The 21,735-nt window shown below is 40.0% G+C and overlaps 1 protein-coding gene across 1 annotated transcript in view; it reads left to right on the top strand.

The window, feature by feature from the left end:
• The window catches only part of AP1S3 (adaptor related protein complex 1 subunit sigma 3), a 58,804-nt gene that overhangs the window by 25,283 nt on the left and 11,786 nt on the right, over window positions 1-21,735 (top strand). The window contains exons 2-3 of the mRNA XM_090269152.1: window positions 16,907-17,085; window positions 19,176-19,284. Coding sequence (XP_090125278.1) covers window positions 16,907-17,085; window positions 19,176-19,284 — 288 coding nt within the window. The remainder of the gene's footprint in view (window positions 1-16,906; window positions 17,086-19,175; window positions 19,285-21,735) is intronic.

Genomic DNA, 21,735 nt, shown 5'->3' with positions numbered 1-21,735 from the left:
AGGAAAGAAAGCCCAGTAGGCAGCAACAGTACCTTCTTTTTACCATACGTCTCTCTACTTTTCACCCCAGGGACTTTTCTACCAATAAGGGCCCGCTGGAGTTATTTTACAAGTTCAAAGAAGTAATGGCTCTTCCTCTCAATAGCATTATGGACCCTTGGTAGAGATAGCCAACCAATTTTTTCTAAGTTCAAGTTCCTCATTGCTCTTATTTTGTATAAGAGATAAGGGCCCATGTTCGGTCTAGTTCAACTACACAGATGACTTCAGATTATTTTTTTCTGCTAGCAAAAATTTGTCAGTCCAATAAACTTTGCTTAGAGCTTGTTTTTACCATCTTATTGTTACTGCTGTGATATATTTAATAGTAGTGACGCAGTCTGATTCAGGACTAATGGCATTATCACATTTACTTGAATATTTATTTCTTCCATCTTAATCTCTGTCTCTTCTTGCTCATTTAAAAAATTGGCACAGAAACTCTGAAACTCTTGGTATTGGATGGGGCGGGTATGGGAAAGTGTATGGAGGTGCCTCAACAAATTAAGAATAGAGGTACCCTATGACCTAGCAACGCTTCTTCTTGTTACCTACCCAGATAATTTGAAAGCATTTATTTGCAAAGATATATGCACCCCTGTGTTCATTGCAGTATTATTCACAGTAGCCAAGACATGGAAACAATTGAAGCATCCCATGCTAGATGATTAGATAAAGAAGATGTGCCACATATATATATATATGTGTGTGTGTGTGTGTATAAGATATATATTTATAAATTAATAAATATATAAAGTATATATATATATATATATAAAACTCAGCCACTGCCATTTGCAACAAAGTGGATGGATCTTGAGAATATCATGCCCAGTGAAATAAGTCAGACAGAAAAAGTTAAGACTCCTGTGATTTCACTCATATGTGGGATACAAAACTGAAAGCAACAAATGAACAAACAAGAAAAACAAATAAACGAAAACAGACACAGAAAACAGTATGGTGGTCACCACAAGGAAGGGTGTGCAGTGGGTAGTAATGGGTAAAAGGGGTCAGACATATGGTGACAGAAGATTAGAGTTCAGGTGGTGGGCCTGCAATGCAATATACAGTTAGATGATGTCTCATAAGAATTATACACTCAAAACCTGTACAATCCAATTAACCAATATCACCCCAATAAATTTAATTTAAATAAAAAGAAATGCCTTCTAGTTGCAAAGATGGTTCAATACAGTGACTTAAAAAGTGGGTAGAGCCGGCCTTGTTGGTACCTGAGTCCTTGTCTTGCTGCTCCTCAGAGAGGCAATGCTACACAGTCAGTTAAAGAGTGGGCTCCCAAATCTAGGCCCATATATGGAACCTTCCAGCTGATGGACCCATAGCAAGCACTTTACTTTTTCTGGCTCCAGTTTTCTTATCAACCAAACAGGGGTAATATTATCTATCTCCTACCCATTTTAATGAAGATTAAATGGGCTACTGCATGTAACACGCTTAGCATGGTGTTTGGAACACTCTCAATGCAGGTCAGCCGTTATAAGTAAGTCTCTCTGGTGTTAGTATAAGTCTTGCCTGGTTATAATTATTTGCAGAAATGGAAAAAAATGAAGAATAGTAGCAGCTTTAGCTTTGCCAGAAAACAAAAAGTGGCTGAAGGTGTCAAGTGCAGAGTGTTGGGCTGGGAGCCAGGAGATCATCTGAAGCCTGCCTCTTGCCAAGTGCACAACCGAGGGTCCAGCCGCCAGCCCTCTGGGTCTGCATGTCCCCGTCGTGAGGGGAGGCAGTTTGCACCGAGTCGGCTCTGTTGTCCTTTCTAATGCTAGCATGTTGTGAGTCCAAGAATGAGGGCTTATTTCATTGTCAGTCCCTCACAGTGGTAGGCACTGAATAAATATTTGCTAACTCGAACGGAATCTGCTGACTTTATCTCTGGAATGTAGAGGGCTTGGTTTCGTGATTTTGAATTGTAAACATAGAAAACAACAGTGATGATGTTTGAGATTTTTTTTAAAAAGATCATAAAATTCTAAGTCAGAGATAAGAAGTGCATTAGGGTTGCTGAAATAAAGTCCACGAACTGAGGGGCTTAAACAACAGCAGCTTACACTTGCACAATTCCGGAGGCTGGAAGGCCAAAATCAAGGTTTCAGCAGAGCCGGGTCCTTCTGGGGACTCTGAGACAGAATCCGTCACATGCTCCTCTTTTGGCCTCTGGCGCTTTGCTGGACATCTGAGGCATTCCTTGGCTCTGCCTTCATCTTCAAAGGGTGTTCTTGATATGTGTGTACCCCCTTTTGAGAATAATACTTGTCATATTGGATTAGGGGTTCAGCCTCCTCTAGCTTAATGAAGGTCACAATCTAAGATACTTTGGGGTGGGGATGGGGGGTGGTTAGGACTTCAATCCATGAATTTTTAAGTGATGTACAGCAGTCCCTCTCTATATCGCAGTTCACTTATCACGGCCTCACTGTATCGCGGGATGCTTGAAAATACTATGTTTAATTATTTATCGTGGATTTTTTGTTATATCGTGGGATTTAGCGGTACTGTATACGTATGTTGTTAAAGTTACACAGGTTTAAGAGTGTAGAATAAATGTAAGGTTCCTACTTCACTGGGGGGTGTCTAGAATGTAATACCCACGATAAGTGAGGCAATACTGTAGTTCACCCCAGAGAAGGAAAACTCTGACTCCAAAAAACCTCCGCTGCCTTGCGGCATACCTCTTCAGGGGAAAGGCTAAGGGAGTAAACCCCGACAGAAAATCCGGAGCCGGAGTCCCTAAGGCGGTTTGACGTTGTAGTCAACACCGGCAACTCCTGCGGCGCACCTGAAGCCAAGCTGTATTGACTCCGTCTTTCCCTTGGACCCTTCAGCTGCGAAGAGAGGGGGGGTCTGCTGCATGGGCAACAGCAGACCCTCCATATCACCCTGCCCAGGCTCTGTAGCTTCAGCTTCACTGGAGAGGACACTCCAGCGTCATCGCAAGATGTCGATTCAACACGGGAGGAGACAGATACCGTGTCACTCCCGAGTCGGACTGCACAGCCATTCTCGGCGGTGCAGATAGACTCTTAAGAAGCTACACCATCGTCTCTCGAGACGGACGGCTGCCGACGACTGTAGTTCACCCTACAACAGGCTGCTGAGCCTGTCCTATCAGTATAATTACCCATCTACCCATCTTTCTATGCACCCTTCCTTCCAATAAACATATGGTGGTGTGTGCAGTTGGATGGATAACAGGCAATTCTAGCAGGACTTTGCTTTACTGAAGTCTCTTTAATATTTTGTATAAACGGGCACTAGCTTATTCTCATCAGTTAACCTTTTCATTGGTGGATTGCTCATAACTTTTGTTTTTATCTTATTCCTTTTTTTCCCTTAATATCCTGTCCCTCTTTTTCTATTCCTTCCTTTTCCCTCCTCAGTTCGCGAATTTCGTTCTTCACTGAGCATTTCCCTTGTTATAAGCAGAGAGTTCTGCCTGCCACCAGATGGTGTGCAAGGATTGGGAAAAGAATCTAAATACAGAGGGCCACGTGGCTGCATTTCAACATTTTATTTCAGGAAAAAAAGGTTGACGTCACAACCCAGGCAGGAGATTCTGAGCTTGTGCAGGTTTTACTTCTCCATATGAATGTTCTCTTTCTTTGCTGTGGAAACAGAAGCCTGAGCTGGGAATCTTGAGGGAAAGAAGCCTCTTAAATTTGATGAATAGGAGTTCCTGGGAGATTGTGATCGCTACGCGAGGCTGAGATGTGGGAGCAGGGTTCACAAGCCAGAGGGCCACTTCCTCAGATAGAAACCACAAAGAGCGGGGAAACCTATCGAGGGCAATAAAGCTGCAGAATGACATGAGGGACATAACGGACTGTGGCTGCCTTCTCACTCAGTAGTCTCCATGGGGCCTCCACCTAAAAGCAGCTCCCGGACCACCACCGCTTCCAATGTGCTTTGTTTAGCTTGAACAGGGTTGTGTTGTGGTTATTATTATTATTAATGTTTAACATTGAAATAATCCCAATATTTTACATAATCACTAGATTTCAGGCTTCCTTTGGGAAAAAATATCTAAAAACCTGGTAGTACCGGGTGGTTTTTTTTTCTCTTCTTGACAACACCTTATTGTGGCTGATTTGTGGCTGTCCCTTTAGTTAGAACTTATAATTTACAGTTGAATTCTGTGTCTTCCATCCCTTATAGCATTACTCTGAACCTTTACCCTCATGTAAGGTGTTGCCTGCCTCTGCCTAGCCCATGAAAGGTATTTGATATGTGACCCTCCTGTCCCGTTTTACAAATTCAGATACAAATCCCAGAGAGGGCAGCTGCCAGCAGGTTCAGGGCTGCAGTTTCCCTGTAATTCCCATGAGCCATGCCACCTCATGAATAGGACCTGGTGGGGAAACAGTGGAAAGGTCCCCTTGGAGGAGTGACACAGCTCAGGCAGGCAGGAGGGAAGATGAACACTAAACATAAAAACAGTACCTGCCACCACCCACTGAAAGATAAACTCCCCGTGAGTGAAAAATGGGGAACCCTGAAGTAAGCACCTTCCAGAGAACTCAGAGAATTAATATGTTCTTTATTGGAAGACCACTGGTCAGCAGTCAGAAGAAAGAAAGGAACTTAAATGACTTCCCTGCAAGTGTGGGCTCCCTGTCAACTCATTCTTTAAGCATTGAAAGGTGATTGATGAGACCCGGTGATTAAGGAGACAAGGTAGCAGGTCAGCTGGAAATTGGATGGTTTGTTACCCAAAGAATCAGCTTATGAAATGGCTGTCAGAGACGCCTTTCATCAGAATGTGGGACCAGTTGGTGAAAGGTGATGGAAGAGGAATGGAGTGATTCACCGGGAGGAAGCAGAGACTTTTTCTTAGCCAGGTGAAGACAAATGGGAGTGTAAATGGGTGGGACAGTCTCCTGGATGACTTATTAGCAATAGCAAGCATTTATGGTCAGCTCACTCTGCACTAGACTCTACGCTAAGAAGTTAACATGTGCACTACCTCCACCAACATTACTGATGTCATTACTACCCTCCTCCCTGTTTTACAGATGAGGAGACTGAGTTCCAGAAAGGTCAGGTAACTTTTCTAGGTCTGCTTAGTTCATAAATGACAGAGCCAGGATTCAAACGCGAGCTCTAAAGCTACCTGCTAGCAAAGTCTTCCCACTTCACCACCAGGCTCTTCTCCTGCCCCCTACTCCCGGACCGAGCATGTGGCTTGGCATGGAGATAGATGCTTGGCATGCCCCGAATCAACTTTGGGTGCCCTGGGTCCAATCTGAAACAGGGGTTGAGATACACTATTTTGGCTGGGTAGTATGTTAGAGATTTGAAATAAGCAAAACATTTTAATTTCTGGCATGTAATAAGTTTGTTTCAGAGAGTCATTAAACTTGCGCACTGGCAGATTGTCTGTGAACCTTTATGCTAAGAACATACATAAATGACTTCTGGGAAACTGTAGTCTGGCAAATCTTATTTCTACCCTGAGCATGCTGGTCAAGTCTATAATAGGGTAAATCGCTGAAGGCTTAAGCGAACGACCTTGGCAGAGAAGGCAGCTGGGCTTGTGGAGGAGGAAGCTACACCCTAGAACCCTTTGAGCAGGTGAAGACATGGGGCTAGTGAAGAAACAGTGGATGTCTCTTCCCTTTCTGAAAGCGCCTGATGGGACCTCAGAGCAAAGGGAGATGCTTCAGGCCTGGAGGAACGGTCTTGTGGCCGTCAGAGCAGGCACAGGGGAAGCATGTCAGGAATTGGTAAGGGGTTCATCTCCACATGCAAATATAAACTGTAAAGTCCTGAAGGAAGGAGTGCCCGGACAGTTGTGTGTAACATTGTTGTAACTGACCGAGCAGAGAGAGGAGAACAGCCGGATTTCTTGGTGTGTGGATGCCGTTAGCTCTTATGGCCAAAGAACCGTTAAACCTGTCAGAGTAAGCCTTCAGGAGATACGGCAAATATAACGAATGCTAGTTGACTTGATTGCATCTGGAGAAAGGCGATCCCAGTTTTAAGCTAAAACAAAACAAAACAAACAAAAATACACAATTCTCTGCTTTTAAAAGAAGGCTATCTCAAGAAAACCACAGGGTAGCATTACCTTTATAGAAAACCCAGTTCTCTCCCAGAATATTAGTACAGAGCTAGTTGCCATTTCTCAAAATTCAACAGTCCCACCACTATTTAAAGAGTCCTCGTTATGAGTAAAGAATGGAGTTTGACCTGACTCAGGAAGAAATACACAAAACGATAAGAAAATTAAGAAACTCATGTTATGAAAAGAGTCTTAAAAGGGGAGACTTCTTTAATCCATATGGAAAGGTTGGGGGAGAATACATAGAGCATTTTATAACATGAAGTACAGGCACAGAATCAGCCAAAACCTCTATAATTCCCTTTCCTTAAACATTTTATTAGGAACATTTACAGTTCAGGTCAAATGTTATATGCCTTGAAGTAAAATCAGGGCATATATTAATATACATGTAGACTTAGCTACCTAGTCTCTTTATACGTCCTTCTTTTAATTTTAATAAGAAAAAATCCTTTTTTTAAATTTATTATGAAACTAATACATGTTCATTGTAGAAAAACTAGGAAATAGAAAAAAGCAAAATAAGGAAAGTAATTAAAAGCCCATTTAAGTCCAAAGATACTCACTGTGACACCTTATACTGATTCAAAGATATATTTACACTGCCTTTCTTTTTTTTTTTTCTTAATTGAGTTTATTGGGAACATGGTCATTCTTGAAGCTGCTTTCTGTTTACACTGCAGTGGTTTCCACACCCGGAGACCTACTACAAATAGTTGCTTCCCACACTTGGAAAAAATTATCTATATACACACATATATAAAATCTTCCTGGTATTGAACATTCTCTGACTGTAAATATTAACACTCAAATTTTTTAAAAGCTGTTTTGTTTTTGTTAACACTTCCTTACTGACTAGCTTTGTGTTTGAACATTTTTTTCCCTGCTTTTTTACCTCATTGTGGGTGACCTCTTTACTAGGCTCCTTGTCTTTGTCATCATTTCCTCCTTCCCCTTTTCCTCCTTTGAGCCACAACTAATCACCAGAAACACATTTTACAACACTACCCAGTAGAAGTATGCGAAATTGAATCAAAAGTTTCTTGAAACACATGCCCTTAATATACGTGATTTTTTCTGAAATTAGAGATAGTTTTGGGATGAGAGAAACATGATTATTAGGGCTCCCCCACCTGAACACAGCAACCGTGACCACTGGTGTAATTTCTTAGCTGCCCACTCTGTGTCTGTGCCTACCCGCATGGTCGTGTGGCCAGGAGACAGGCTGTGAGCAGTCTGCTTACTCAGCGCCACAGATCCCCTGAGTAGTGTGTCAGCTCCTTGAGGTGTAGATTTATTTGTTGAAAACACTTTGACATTCATTTAGTATTTAATTTTCAGATAGAATGTTGACTGACTTTTACTGAACTCACTAATATTCTTTTCATTAAGCACTTTTTTTCCATCATTAAAGAATCACAGATATGAATTTTGGAAAATGCAAGTATATAAGTACAGAAAATAAAATAACATTTATAATGCAACTATTCTGAGATATATGTAATTAACAATTCAGTGTATTTCCTTCATGTAATTTCCATGCGAGTATAGTTTTATATTGTTGATATATTAGTCCATGTACTGTTACATATATATATATTAACTTAAATTATACCATATACATTCTCATTTATTGAAACCATTTAACAAATACCATTTAATTTTTTCTCTGTCACTGGCAGTTTAGGTAGTTTCCAGCTTTATTTACTTATTTGTGTGTTACTATAAAGACCTGCAGTAAACATCTAATGCCTGAATATGTATTTGCATATTAGGGTACATCCTTAAAAAAGGTATCGGCACATTTGATCCCTTGACACTGACCACTGAGTCATGTTTTAAGAGGGTTGAAATTCTAGAGAAGGCCATTGTTTTTTATTTTTTTAAATTAATTAATTAATTAATTTTTAGAGAGAGGTGAAGGGAGGGAGAAAGAGAGGGAGAGAAACATCAATGTGCAAGAGATACACCAGTTGGTTGCCTCTCATTGATTATTTGCCTCTTACATGCCTCCAACTGGGGACCTGGCCTGCAACCCAGGCATGTGCCCTGATTGGGAATCGAACCCGTGACCTTTTGGTTCACGGACCATCATTCAGTCCACTAAGCCACACCAGCAAGGGCAAGGCCATTGTTTTTTAAAGATGAGAGAGACTTAGTTATTCAGCACCTACATGTGAGGAGCCTTAGAAGAAAGGCACAGAGATTGGCTGTGTCAGAATGACAAATCTGTGTTCCTAAAGAGTTAGGTGAGAGTTGAAGTCCAGGGCAACAGATGATGTATGTGCTTCCGGACAGAGGAAGAAAATAAATCAGCTAAGGGTGGGCGTGACCAGACTTGTGCTTATCGGTGTGTGGGTGTGGGGGGATCAGAGGAATCCTGCAGAATGGTTTTCATTTTCTTGGCTTTTCTTCTCAGAGTCAGAGAGTGAGGATGGAGATAAGGAATATGAGGGACATGGTAGTGAACTGGAATAACCTGTGTAGGAAGTAAAGGAGGAGTTGCTTAGTGACCCTTTACATGAAGAGGAACCTGGAAAGTTTCCAAGTAACACTGGCAATTCAGCTGAGCTGGACCATCATACATTTATGGTTGTACCAACCTGTAAAGTGCCCTATGCCTCAGTATAGAAGCAAAGATGAGAGGGGAGGGGCTTATCTGAGTTGGGAATTTACAGAGTGGCTGCAGTAGTTGGAAAAGGGGTGAAGGAGGTGAGGACCCTAGCAATAGTATTGTTTACAAGATGTATCATGAAAACCAGCCAGGTTTATGGAACTGGAGGAAAGGAACATATTTTTTGTATTTATATTTGCAGCTCAGGTCCTGAAATACAAGCTAGTTCTGAAAAGTTAGTGTTCATGGTTAAACAATGTTGGGGACAAGAAAAGGTCGTGGATACCCCTTTTCTTAGAAGCTGGTTGTGGATCCATTACATGGGTTCAGGTCAGGAACAGAGAGATTTGTAAATATTAAGAACCAGTGCTGCTATTGGGAGCCTTCACTGTTTATCTTCAACTAGGAGGAAGATGCTAGTTGGGGCACCACTACCAAAAACAGTATGGGATGTCCTCAAAAAATTAAAGATACATCTGCCTTATGACCCAGTGATTTCACTCTGGGCATTTATCCGTAGAAACCGAAAACACTAATTTGAAAAGATATACGCACCACTATGTTCATTGAAACATTATTTACAATAACCCAAATATGGAGGCAACCCAAGTGCCCATCAATAGATGAGTAGATTTAAAAAGCTGTGGTAGATATATAGAATGGAATATTACTTGGCCATGAAAAAGAACGAAATCTTACCATTTCCAACAGCATAGATGGACTTAGAGGTGTTGTGCTTAAATAAATCGGTCAGAGAACGACAAATACCACATGATTTCACTTATTTGAGGAATCTAAAGAACAGAATACGTGAATAAACAAAATTGCAACAGACTCATTGACACAGAGAGCAAGCAGGTGGTTGTTATAGAGTAGAAGTTTGGGGGACTGTGTAAAAGAGGTGAAGGGATTAAGAAATACTAATTGGCAGTTACATAATTAGTCACAGGGGTGTGAAAGTATAGCAGAAGCAATATGGTCAATAATATTGTAATAACCATGGATAGCGCCAGGTGGGCACTTGAAATATTCAAGGGAACACTATGTAAAGTTTATGGTTGTCTATCCATAAGGTGTACAGCTGACACTATAATAAAATAACATTGAAAAAAATAATTAAAAAAAAATAAAAGGGAGATGCTAGTACTGGCTCAGAGCAGCAGCCCAAATATTAATAGATTGGTCCTGGTCTGTTTTGTGCTTCTTTTAAAGGCCTACCAGTGCCTTCCTAGACATGCATCAGAAATATATAATGAAGAGAACAGTTTCTTTTCTGGTTCCAAGTGAGAATTATGGGCTTGCCCAGTTAGGTCAAGTATTGTTTTGGAGGACACTCTTGAGGACAAGGAGTGCTTGGATTAACCTTACATGTTTGGACTTGAGGGATCATCTAGGGCAGAACGAGACCCCTCAAAAGGGGCTGCTGATATAAGTGGTTCCTCCTGGGACAGGGATGGGAGATATTGGTCAAGCTGAGTGACAACTTGAGGCTGAAGCATTTCAGCCAAATGTAAGCAGTCAAACCTGCTCAGCAAACTTCTCATTGAATATTCTGGCTATTTCTGGAATTGGCATTTCCAGATGTTTCCAGTCTCCACATTACCCCTTTCTTGTGAGCAAAATTGTTGAAAGAAAATGTTCGGTGGTTGTTTTCTGAAGTCAGATGAAGTTTGTTGATGACAGCAGCTTGAAATTAAGTTGGCTTTTTGTAATTATTTAAGAAAAAACTGTCTCAGTGCCTTTTTTTCCTATCCTCAAGCTAATGCTAATCAAAAAATGATATTTGATTAACCTCTTGAAACATATTCAAATGTGCCTGGAAGGACTACATTGGTAGATTAGATAAAATAAATTGCTGGAGGTAATGTCCCATGAATCACTGTAATTCATTCTGCCAGTTGCTCAAGACACACTGTTAAATCTAGGGGGCACATAGCAGACACCTGACCCCAGTACAGAACTTGAGAGGACCAACTCTTTCAACGCTGTCTTATGCAATGCAGTTATCAGATAAACTTGAACCTACTTGTTGCTTCTTTTTAATTTGGAATGCACCTTTATATTTTGTATGGGCTTTATGGATACATATGTTATGTCCCTGATTATCCTTTCTCTTTGAATTTGTTGTTAGAATGAAAAATTTGCTCTCTGTTTTTTGTTCTCCACTGTTGATCCATGATTAAAAAGGCAGATAGATGCCTGATTTGAGTGAAGGTTGCAACAGAGAGGAACTAGAAAATATTCTATAATTAAACTCAGCAATAGTTTAGCTCAGTGGATTGAGCGTCGGCCTGCGAGCTAAGTGTCGCTGGTTCGATGTTCCAGTCAGGGTACATCAGAGAAGGAAAACTCTGACTCCAAAAAACCTCCGCTGCCTTGCGGCATACCTCTTCAGGGGAAAGGCTAGGGGAGTAAACCCCGACAGAAAATCCGGAGCCGGAGTCCCTAAGGCGGTTTGACGTTGTAGTCAACACCGGCCACTCCTGCGGCGCACCTGAAGCCAAGCTGTATTGACTCCGTCTTTCCCTTGGACCCTTCAGCTGCGAAGAGAGGGGGGGGTCTGCTGCATGGGCAACAGCGGACCCTCCATATTACCCTGCCCAGGCTCTGTAGCTTCAGCGTCATCGCAAGATGTCGATTCAACACGGGAGGAGACAGATACCATGTCACTCCCGAGTCGGACTGCACAACCATTCTCGGCGGTGCAGATAGAGTCTTAAGAAGCTACACCATCGTCTCTCGAGACGGACGGCTGCCGACGACGACGACGACGATGACGAGTTATAGCCTTTCGCTTGAATGTTGGCATGGATCTGAGGGCCCCAAATTAAAAGTAATGTAGAGCCTGTGAAGAAATCTGGAAGAATTGTAACCACGATTATTTTTATATCTGAAAATAGAACCAATAAGAGCAAGATGTGAAAGCAGGGTCATTTCTTCTGGAAGGAAAAGATTTAGGCTACATTTAAAGTCTGTCTTCAAACATGGGATTTTAGTTGTTATTTCAGGGATAGCGGTATGCCTTTTTGTATACATTTGTAGGTAAAATAAGGGAAAATTGACTTAAATTGTAACAGAAGAGATTTGGATTAAATGGGAAGAAGAAAATGTTCTGTTAGGAAATGCAAAGTGATACTTGTGGTCAAGATGGAGGTGTAGGTAGACATGCTTCACCTCCTCACACAACCACAAAGAATTGCAACTAAACCTTAAAACAACTAACACCCAGAACTGTCAGAAAATTGAACTGTATATAAGTCCAACAACCCAGGATTTAAAGAAGCCACATTTGTCTAGACAGGTAGGAGGGGTGCAGATGGGTGAAGAGGTGAGGAGATGTGGTTTGGTAACACGAGTCAGTGGTGATGATGGAATGAGTGGTCCCACAGTCACATGTGGTAGATCAAAATTGGGAGAGACACCTTGGGAGTGAGGAATCCCAGACCCAGGCCAGACCTCACAGCCCAGGGTACCAGCACCGAGAAGATAAATCCTCATACCTTCTAGCTATAAGAACCAGTGGGGGTTGGGGTGATAGAAGAAACTGCAGGATTTTCAGGAGATGCCGCTTAAATAACTTTCTCAATATGATTTTTAGAAAACAGTCTTAGAACAAATGAAAACCAACCATTCTGAGATTCAGCAATAGGGCAACAGCTGGAAGGACTCTAGTTGCATATGGGGAGTGGATGAAATGACTAGAAAGAAGGCAAGTGCCAGGCCAACCTTAAGAAGCCAGGCAGTGGCGCTGTCCCCTCTCTGAGTCCTCCCCCCACACAGCCATAAAGCAGTAAAGTAGGTTTCCCCACCCTGGCAATTAACTAAGGCTCCACCCCACAAAATTTACAGGTGCCTTTGCTACATAGGCCACTCTACTAAGATAGGGAGTAAAAGCAGCTCTACTTACTACACAGAAACAAACACAAGGAGGCTATCATATTGAAGAGAGAAAGAAACATGGCCCAAATGATAAAACAGAACAAAACCCCAGAAAAAAACACTAAAAGAAACAGAGGTAACCAACCTATCAGATGCAGAGTTCAAAACACTGGTGATCAAGATGCTCAAAGAACTCATAGAGTATGGCAAAAAAAATAAAGGAAGAAATGTTGATTACACTAACTGAAATAAAGAAAAATCTACATGGAACCAACAGTGAATGGAAGGAAGCAAGGATTCAAATAAACAATTTGGAACATAAAAAAAACCCCAAAACATTCAATCAGAACAACAAGAAGAAACAAGAATTTTTTTTTTTAAAGTGAAGATAATATAAGAAGCCTCTGGGATATCTCCAAATGCACCAACATCTGAATCATAGAGGTGTCAGAAGGAGAGGAGGAAGAATAAGAAATTGAAAACTCATTTGAAAAAATAATGAAAGAAAACTTCCCTAATTTGGTGAAGGAAATAGACATACAAGTCCAGGAAGCACAGAGAGTCCCAAACAAGATGGACCCAAAGAGGACCACACCAAGACACATCATAATTAAAATGCCAAAGGTGAAAGATAAAGAGAGAATCTTAAAAGCAGCAAGAGAAAAGGAGTTCCCATAAGACTATCAGCTGATTTCTCAAAAGAAACTTTTCAGGCAAGAAGGGACTGGCAAGAAGTATTCAAAGTGATGAAAAGCAAGGGCCTACAACCAAGATTACCCTATTCAGCAAAGCTATCATTTGGAATGGAAGAGCAGATAAGGTGCTTCCCATTCAAGGTAAAGCTAAAGGAGTTCATCATTAGCAAGTCATTATTATATGAAAGTTAAAGGGTTTTAGTTAAGAAAAAAAAAGATAGAAACTATGAACATTAAAGTGGCAACAAATTTGCAACTATCTACAACTGAATCTAAAAAACAAACTAAGCAAACAACTAGAACAGGAACAGAATAATAGATATGGAGATCATTTGGAGGGGTATCAGCTGGAAGGGGAAAGGGGGAAAATGGGGAGAAAAATACAGAGGTTAAGGAGCATAATTGGTAGGTACAAAATAGACATGGGGTTGTTAAGAATAGTATAGAAAATGGAGAAGTCAAAGAACTTATATGCACAATCCATGGAAATGTACTAAGCCAGGGGAGAAGGGGGGCTGGAGGGAAGGGGGACACTGGAAAGAAGGGGACAAAGGGAAAAATTGGGACAACTGTAATAGCATAATCAATAAAATATATTTTTAAAAAAAGAATGCAAAGTGAACATTAAGAAAATATGTGGATTTCACTTTGACATCAGACTGAATAGTCCTATTCATTGGCGATCATCCCCAAAGGTCTTTGTTCGCAAGATCCTGAGATTTTATTATTCTATCACGATTAAATTTTGTACTTTTAGAATGTCACTTTATAATTATATTTTCTTGAAAGTAAAAATACTTTTCTCAATATGATTCTTACAAAACAGTAACTGTGTTCCGTTATTGAATCATCCATACCTGCTCTGATAGTCAAATGGGGGATTAAGAAAATGCTGTGTTCTAAGCAAATATTTAAAATTCCAGACTCAGGATGATTTTTCTTAAAGCTGCTAAGTATGTAGGGCTTTTTAAATTAGCTCTCTCTTCATTTGCCATGTGTTGGCTTTAAGTCCCTGCTATAACAGATATATCTTTTCTGAGGCAGAAGATAGTTTAGTAAGAAGACCCCAAATTTTATAAGTTGGGGGAGAGGAAGCTCTGTGGAAGGCCTGGTTTCTTTCAGCCCTCAGATATTGCCACTTATTGAGTTTGTATGACATGCCATAATGTTCAGAGCCAAACCTCTTCAATAAAAGGAATAGAATGTTGTATATGTAAAAAGTTTTAAAAATAAATTATTTTGGTTCCCAGTATATATTGTTCCGTCTGTGACAACATTAACCTCAGCAATGAGTTTTATTGTTTAAAAAACAGAACAAAAACTCAAATTTTGATTCAAAATGTGATCTCATACTACGTATTGAGAAAACTTAATCTCTCATAAAATAAAGATCAGACCATCTAATCTTTAAATTTCTAAGAAACATATCTATCATACCTCCAAGGTACCAGAGTAAACTACATGTTACAGTGTCTCGCATTCATTTAAAGCTTTTCAAATTCATTGGAATAGAAATATTCCTTTTAAATATACATTCTGAAACTTAATTGAAAATAAGATCAGGCTGCTCCCTAACAGAGCCAACTCACTCTAAGTTGTTAAGAATCTGTTGTGATGCCAAAGACAGTTGTAACTTGAGAGGGTTATTTCTTAAGTGCTCAGACAAGTACCTACAAAGTAAAGAGTTTACATCCAAGACTTAAACAAAGGTGCCAAGAACACACAACATGTAAAGGACAGTTTCTTCAGTCAGTAGTGTTGGGAAAACAGGATATCCACATGCGGAAGAATGAAATTGGACCCTTATCTCACTCCATATACAAAAATCAACTCAACATGGATTAAACAGTTAAATGTAAAACCTGAAACTCTAAAGCTATTAGACAAAACCATAGGGAAAAAGCTTGTTGACATTGGTCTGGGCAGTGATATTTTGAGTGTGACTGCCAAAGCACAGGCAACAAAATAAAAAATATACAAATAGGATCGCACCAAACTAAAATGCTTCCGCCCAGGAAAGGAAACGATCAATGAAGTTAAAAGATAACCTGTGGAATGGAAGAAAATAGTTGCAAACCGTACATCTGTTAAAGGGTTAATATCCAAAATATGTAAGGGACATAACTAACGTAACAGCAAGAAAACAAATGACCTGATTTAAAAATGGACAAAGGACTTGAATAGACATTTCTCCAGAGAAGTCATGCAAATGGGTGACAGGTATATAGAAAGATGCTCAACATCAGTAATCATTAGGAAAATGCAAATCAAAGCCACCATGGGATATCACCTCATACCTGTTACAATGGCTATTACAATAAAGACAAAAGATAAGTGTTGGTGAGGATGTGTAGAAATGGGAACCCTTGTACCTTGTCAGAGGGAATGTAACTTGGTGCAGACACTATAGAAAACAATGTAGAGGTTCCTCAAAGAATTAAAAATAGGCCTATCATATGATCCAGCTATCCTTCTTCTGAGTATATATCCAAAGGAAATGAAATCAGTATCTTGCACTCCCAAGTTCATTGCAGCATTATTCACAATATTCAACCATTAGGATCAATCTGTGCCCATCAAAAAATGAATGGAAAAAGAAAATGTAATACCCACACGTACAATGTAATATTATTCATTAATAAAAAAATAAGAAAATCCTGTCATTTGCCATATCATGGATGAACCTGGAAATGAAATAAACCAGGCACAGAAAGACAAATCCTGCATGGTCTCACTTATATGTAGAATCTAAAAGAGTCAAACTCATGCAGACAGTACAAGGATGCTTACCAGGAGCAGGGAGGTGGGGAAATGGGGAGATGTTGCTCAAAGGACAAGTGCAATTACGAGATGAGTAAGTCTAGATAGAGCTCTAATGCACAGCATGATGACTGTAGTTAATCATACTGTATTGAGTACTGGAAATTTGCTTAGATTATACCTCAGCGCTTTCATCACACACAAAAGTGGTAACTATGTGAGTTGATGACAATTAGCTTGACTGTAGTAATCATTTCAGTACGCATATGTATTGATACATGTTGTGCACCTTAAATACATACAATTTTTATTTCAGAAGGCAGAATATGGTCCCCTTCTCACTTTCTTGCTTCTCCTTCTTGCTTTATCCTCCTTCTTTCCTTACTTCTCGCCTTTATTTCTCTATGATCATTATGTTTCTATACCTGTGATACGGAACTAGGAGATAATTTTTAAACTAAACTCTTCTGTTTTTAACTTTTTAATATTTTTTGGGCTTGTGAAGGAAGAATTTAATGTGTACTTAAAAGAATTACATACTTCCTTGATATATTTTTCTCCCTATATACTGAGTTTTTCACTCATACAAGGAATTAAAAAAAGAACTTATCTTTCCTCTATAATATAAATAAACGTTGTTTGTGGTGTAACATTTCTTTGTTCCTCTGATGGGTTAAAGGTAATTTCAGAGATGAGATAGTTCTCAAGCTGGTAAGTCTTTTTTCATCTGTGCAGAATTATAATCCTGTGTATACCCTGCCACTAAATTTTAGTATTGAGGTAGAATGATTTGGTTGACCAACTTCTGTTTTCTTTTTTCCTGTCCCTCATTTGTTACAGATACATTTCATATTGCTCTTCAGTCGACAGGGGAAATTACGGCTGCAGAAATGGTACACGACTCTTCCAGACAAAGAAAGGAAAAAGATCACCCGGGAAATTGTTCAGATTGTTCTCTCTCGAAGTCAGAGGACATGCAGTTTTATTGACTGGAAGGAACTAAAACTTGTTTATAAAAGGTGTGAGTAACTTTATGAGAACTGAGTTTCTCGTTACTGCTTTGGTTTGTTTAATCCTGAACCTTTTAGATTGCAACACCAATTTCATCATTTACTGAACTCTTTGAAAACTGGAGCCCAAATATCTGTACCGAGAGACTAACTAGGAAAGACCTCTGACTTATTGAAAGGCCTTTCATGTGCCAGGATGCGTTTTAGGTGCTTAATCTTCACATTGGTAATGCATGCCTGCATCCAAGAAATATCTTATAAACATCAACTCTGTTCCCAGCACTGTTCTGGTGGCTGTGGGCACAGTGGTCAGCAGGACATGGGACATTCCTGTTCTCACAGTGTGTTCTCATTTGTTAAGTAAACAACATATTTTCTAAATATTATGGAAAAATGCAGATTAATGTGGTACAGAGATGGGCGGGTCTTTTTATTGTTGTTATCACTCATATTTGCCGATGAAGAAACTGAAGCCACAGAGAGTGTAAGTAATTTAGGCCCCTATCACAGTAATTGAGTGGTAATTGACAGAGTCAGGATTCAAATTCAGATTTTTCTGGCTTTCAAGCCTATATCTTCTCTCTTTATTCTATCTGCTTGCGTGGGAAGACCATACTGGAAAGAAACCTCAATTTATAGATGAGGAAACTGGGTCCTCAAGGTAAAAGTAATAAGGACCTAGCTAACTGATACCTAAGCCAGGACCAGAGCACAGCTGACCCGACCCTGCATCCAGCATCTTACTGCAGCTTCCAGAAGGAAAACACACAGTAGAAAGGCTCTTGCAAGGGGTGTTTATAAGGCCTGAAGGGGAAAGACAGAGTAACCCCTACAGACTATATTTAATGTATTAAACTACCAGGAAGTGTCCAGGCAAAGCTCCTTCAGCCAGATCCAAGGTCAAAATCTGTACAGTAGTCCCTCTCTATATCGCGGTTCACCTATCGCAGCCTCACTGTATTTTAAAAGATATTATATTTAATTACTTATCACGGATTTTTTGCTATATTGTGGGATTTTCGGTATACTGTATATGACTATTGTTAAAGTTACATAGGTTTAAGAGTGTAGAATATGTTTCAGGACATAAGTAGTGTTTATAAAAGTGTCGAAAAGGTTAATAAGGGAGTGGGAAAGGTTAATAAGGGACTGGGAACGGTTTATAAGTGTGTGGGAAGGGGTTATAAAGCCTCAAAAATATATAATTACTAAAATAAATATAAGGTTCTTCGTAGATTTTCACCTATCACAGGGACCTCTAGAACGTAATACCTGTGATAAGTGAGGGAATACTGTATACTCTACCTGCTGGTTTTCTAAAACTTTGGGTTCAATTGTAATTTAAATCAATTTATGCAGAATAGGCTTCAGTGGTTCTCTCAACAGGTACTGCAGGTGCTGGGTATGCCATGGTGAATGGTACCTGACTTTGGGAAGCCACTGATCTGGTGGGGGCAGGACAGGCCATGAAATGGACAATGAAGAGACCAGAGGCTCTGAGGCGGGAGGCATAGCAGGGGCATCCAATCCAGTCAGAGGGGAGAGACATTTCCTGGAGCAAATGGCATCCAAGCTCAGAGCTACAGGACAAGTAAGAGCCAGCCACACGAATGGGGCAGGGAAGAGTATTTTAGGTAAAAGAAACACAAAGGAGAGGCACATAGAAGAAACACATGGGACTTGACAGTCCTGGGGTCGAGACATGCAGGATGGCTGCGTAGGAGTGTAAGGGACAGGGTGGGCAGGTGACCCTCAGCCAGGTGTTTGGAGTTTACAACAGACAATTCACAAGCCAGGAAGGGGCATGAACAGACACTGTAGTTAAGGTAAACTCTGTCCCCCTGAAAATAGCTCCTCAAGGTAAAATTTTATTGAGGGACTTTCACATAGTTAGCAGAAGTAATCCCATCACCCCAATATTTTCATATATTCTATTTTACATTTTGGGAGGATATGGAATGTGACGCATAGTAATTTCATTCTTGGGCTTGGATGAGGACATGCTCTGGGGTGCAGGAGGTAACTGCATCTTCACTGGGGAGAAAACATCTTCAAGTTGTTTCATGGGTCATTGTACTTTATTTTTTTTTCTTTTCAAGGTATGCTAGTTTGTATTTTTGCTGTGCAGTGGAAAGTCAGGACAATGAGCTCTTGACACTAGAGATTGTGCATCGTTATGTGGAGTTGCTGGACAAATACTTTGGAAATGTAAGTTGTTCTGGTCTATTAGAATCCACCTGTCTCCACCTCAGCTCTTATATCAGCCTTTCTTTCATCACATTTGTTCTCTCTCTCAAATGTAAAATGTGAACTGCATTTGTACCAAGGATCACAACACAGGGCTTTTCCCACTTTCTGTAACTCTTAAGTGACAGATTTAAGGTTTTCAAGAGGCAGATGATCTCTCCGTCTTCAGACCACGACACTAGAGATCTTGTTAAATGCACTCAAATGTAGTTCTTCTTTGTCATTGACAGTTATCTCTTCTAGTTTGACTTTTTATCCCCTCTCTGGCTTCTTTTATTAAGTTACATGTCTTCTTTAATATTATATATATATATATATATATATATATATATATATATATATATATATATATATATATATATATAAAGCCCACCAACAAAATAAACAAAAACAAAGCCCCTTTCCTTCACATTGCTGTTTTATCTCCTTGCCTTTATGGGCAAGTGATATGTCACACGAGGTGGCCCAATCCTCTGAACTCACTCTGCCGCAGCTTACAGCTTGGGTTCCACCTTTGCTGCTGCAAGGAAATCAGTTACCACTGGCCCCTTCCCAACGGTCCACACTAGTGACTCTTCTTCGATTTGCACCTGCTAAACCTCCCTGAAGCACTGGATCCTTGCTCATCCCGATACTTTCTTTAAATTTGCTCCTTTTAATTTTGTCATGACACTGAATTCTGCTGATGGCTGGGTTTCCGAAGGCCCCTCCTGGTTTCTTCCACTGAGCTTCCTCCTCCTGCCTGCTCTCTAAATGCCCTACTGCTCTTCCTGCTCTCCTGTGTGTCGACTTGATTTTCTGTCCTGGAAATCTGTGATTAGGCAACTCTCACTCGCTTTGCTGAAGAGGCTCTTTGATGGGGTTCTCACAGTCATCTTAGTCTTTACCACGACAAGACGCAAACTCGTCTTCTGTCTTGTGATTGAATTTATCGTGCCCCAGGATCCTTTCATCTTTCTCCAGCCTTTACTAAAATCTACCTCTGTCTATTCAAGTTGTACTAAAATTCATCTCCTTTTCTCCTGTCACTTGTCTAGGTTTACTGAAGATTTTTATTAAGTATTGTTAGGCGAACTTACTTTCAAACCGTTTTCTGTATTTCATTTAACGAAATGGGCAGCATGTGCAGTATTGATTGGTGTTTTATCAGATTTGTGGTAACATTTTTTTTTGTAAGATGAGCACTTGAAGGCTTCTGAAAGAATTTTTCTGCTGTCCCTTCTTCCCTCCCCTTAATTACCCCCCCCTTTTTTTTCCTTTGTAAATTATGATAAGATCTAAAATGTTGCTTCAGGGACTTTCGGTGGTTGGTCAGTATATAGAAGTAACAAGGCAGCTAGATCACTTTTCTTTCTTCTGGTTGACTAAGTTTATTTTCATTTTAAATTGAGAGATTTGCAAAGAAATAATTGCATTTTTTTAATATTTAATGTTATGCTTTCTGTCATTCAAATGAATTCTGACATTTTGGTGCTTTCTTTTAAAAAAAATAACTCCAGACTTGGTCTTTTGGAAAGGCTGAAGGGAAACTCTAGGTCTTCCCAGGACCTGCCTTCTGCCTCTCAGTTCTGCACTCTGGTTTGACCTGTTGTGTTTCTCTGGATTAATCCAACTACGATAATGTGAATTGGGGCTGAGTGTTGATCTCGATCTTATCTGGCCAAACTTCAGCCATTTCAGGACACACGCCTTTCTCAAGAGCATTTGAATTCCCTTCACTAATGCCAGGCTCACTTAAAGCACATGGAGAGTCAGAATGAATTCTTATTTCTTTAATATTAATTCTTCATCCTATTTTGGCACACCTTCAGAAGCTCTGTCTTTGTCAGGGACAAAAATTTAATTCACTAAAAAATTCAGTGAATCTTTCATTAAGCTAAGAGCAGCTAAGACCAATTCAAGGCTCTCTGCCCAGCAGGTGTTCAATTTTTATTAATTAACGGTGATGGGCAAAGCAGGGTAATTTTCATTGACATGGCCTCAGGAATATTTCTCCTTGGTTTAATCTTCCTCTTGTGTTAACACTGAAGGTTTCTTTGAATTCTGCCCTTATATCATCTAAGAAAAAACTTTGCGCTAACTTTCTCCTATATATAGCACTGGAAAAACATTACCTTCTGATGACAGATAAATCAAAATCTCTGGTTACTAATTGAAGTTATGTATTTTGGGAGTACTTTTCAATTCCAAGGAGATTTATAAAGGTTAACTAGTTAATCTTTCCATCTTCAGTAATTAGCATTAACCGCAATTTATACAGACTAGGAGGAAAGGCCTTAGCATCTCAGAGTAGATAAGGGTCTGTTCCAGGATTTAGAGACCTGCCATATTTCCTCGTGAAAAATTAGTTTTCACTGCTGTTCTTAGAAGGTGTGGATGCTGCTGTCTCAGAGAGCTTGGGTCTTTTTTTTT

The sequence above is a fragment of the Furipterus horrens genome, unplaced genomic scaffold, assembly GCF_987537825.1.
Source record: "Furipterus horrens unplaced genomic scaffold, mFurHor1.1.pri manual_scaffold_1, whole genome shotgun sequence".
Taxonomy (NCBI): Eukaryota; Metazoa; Chordata; class Mammalia; order Chiroptera; family Furipteridae; genus Furipterus; species Furipterus horrens.
This window is presented reverse-complemented; position numbering and strand designations above follow the sequence as displayed.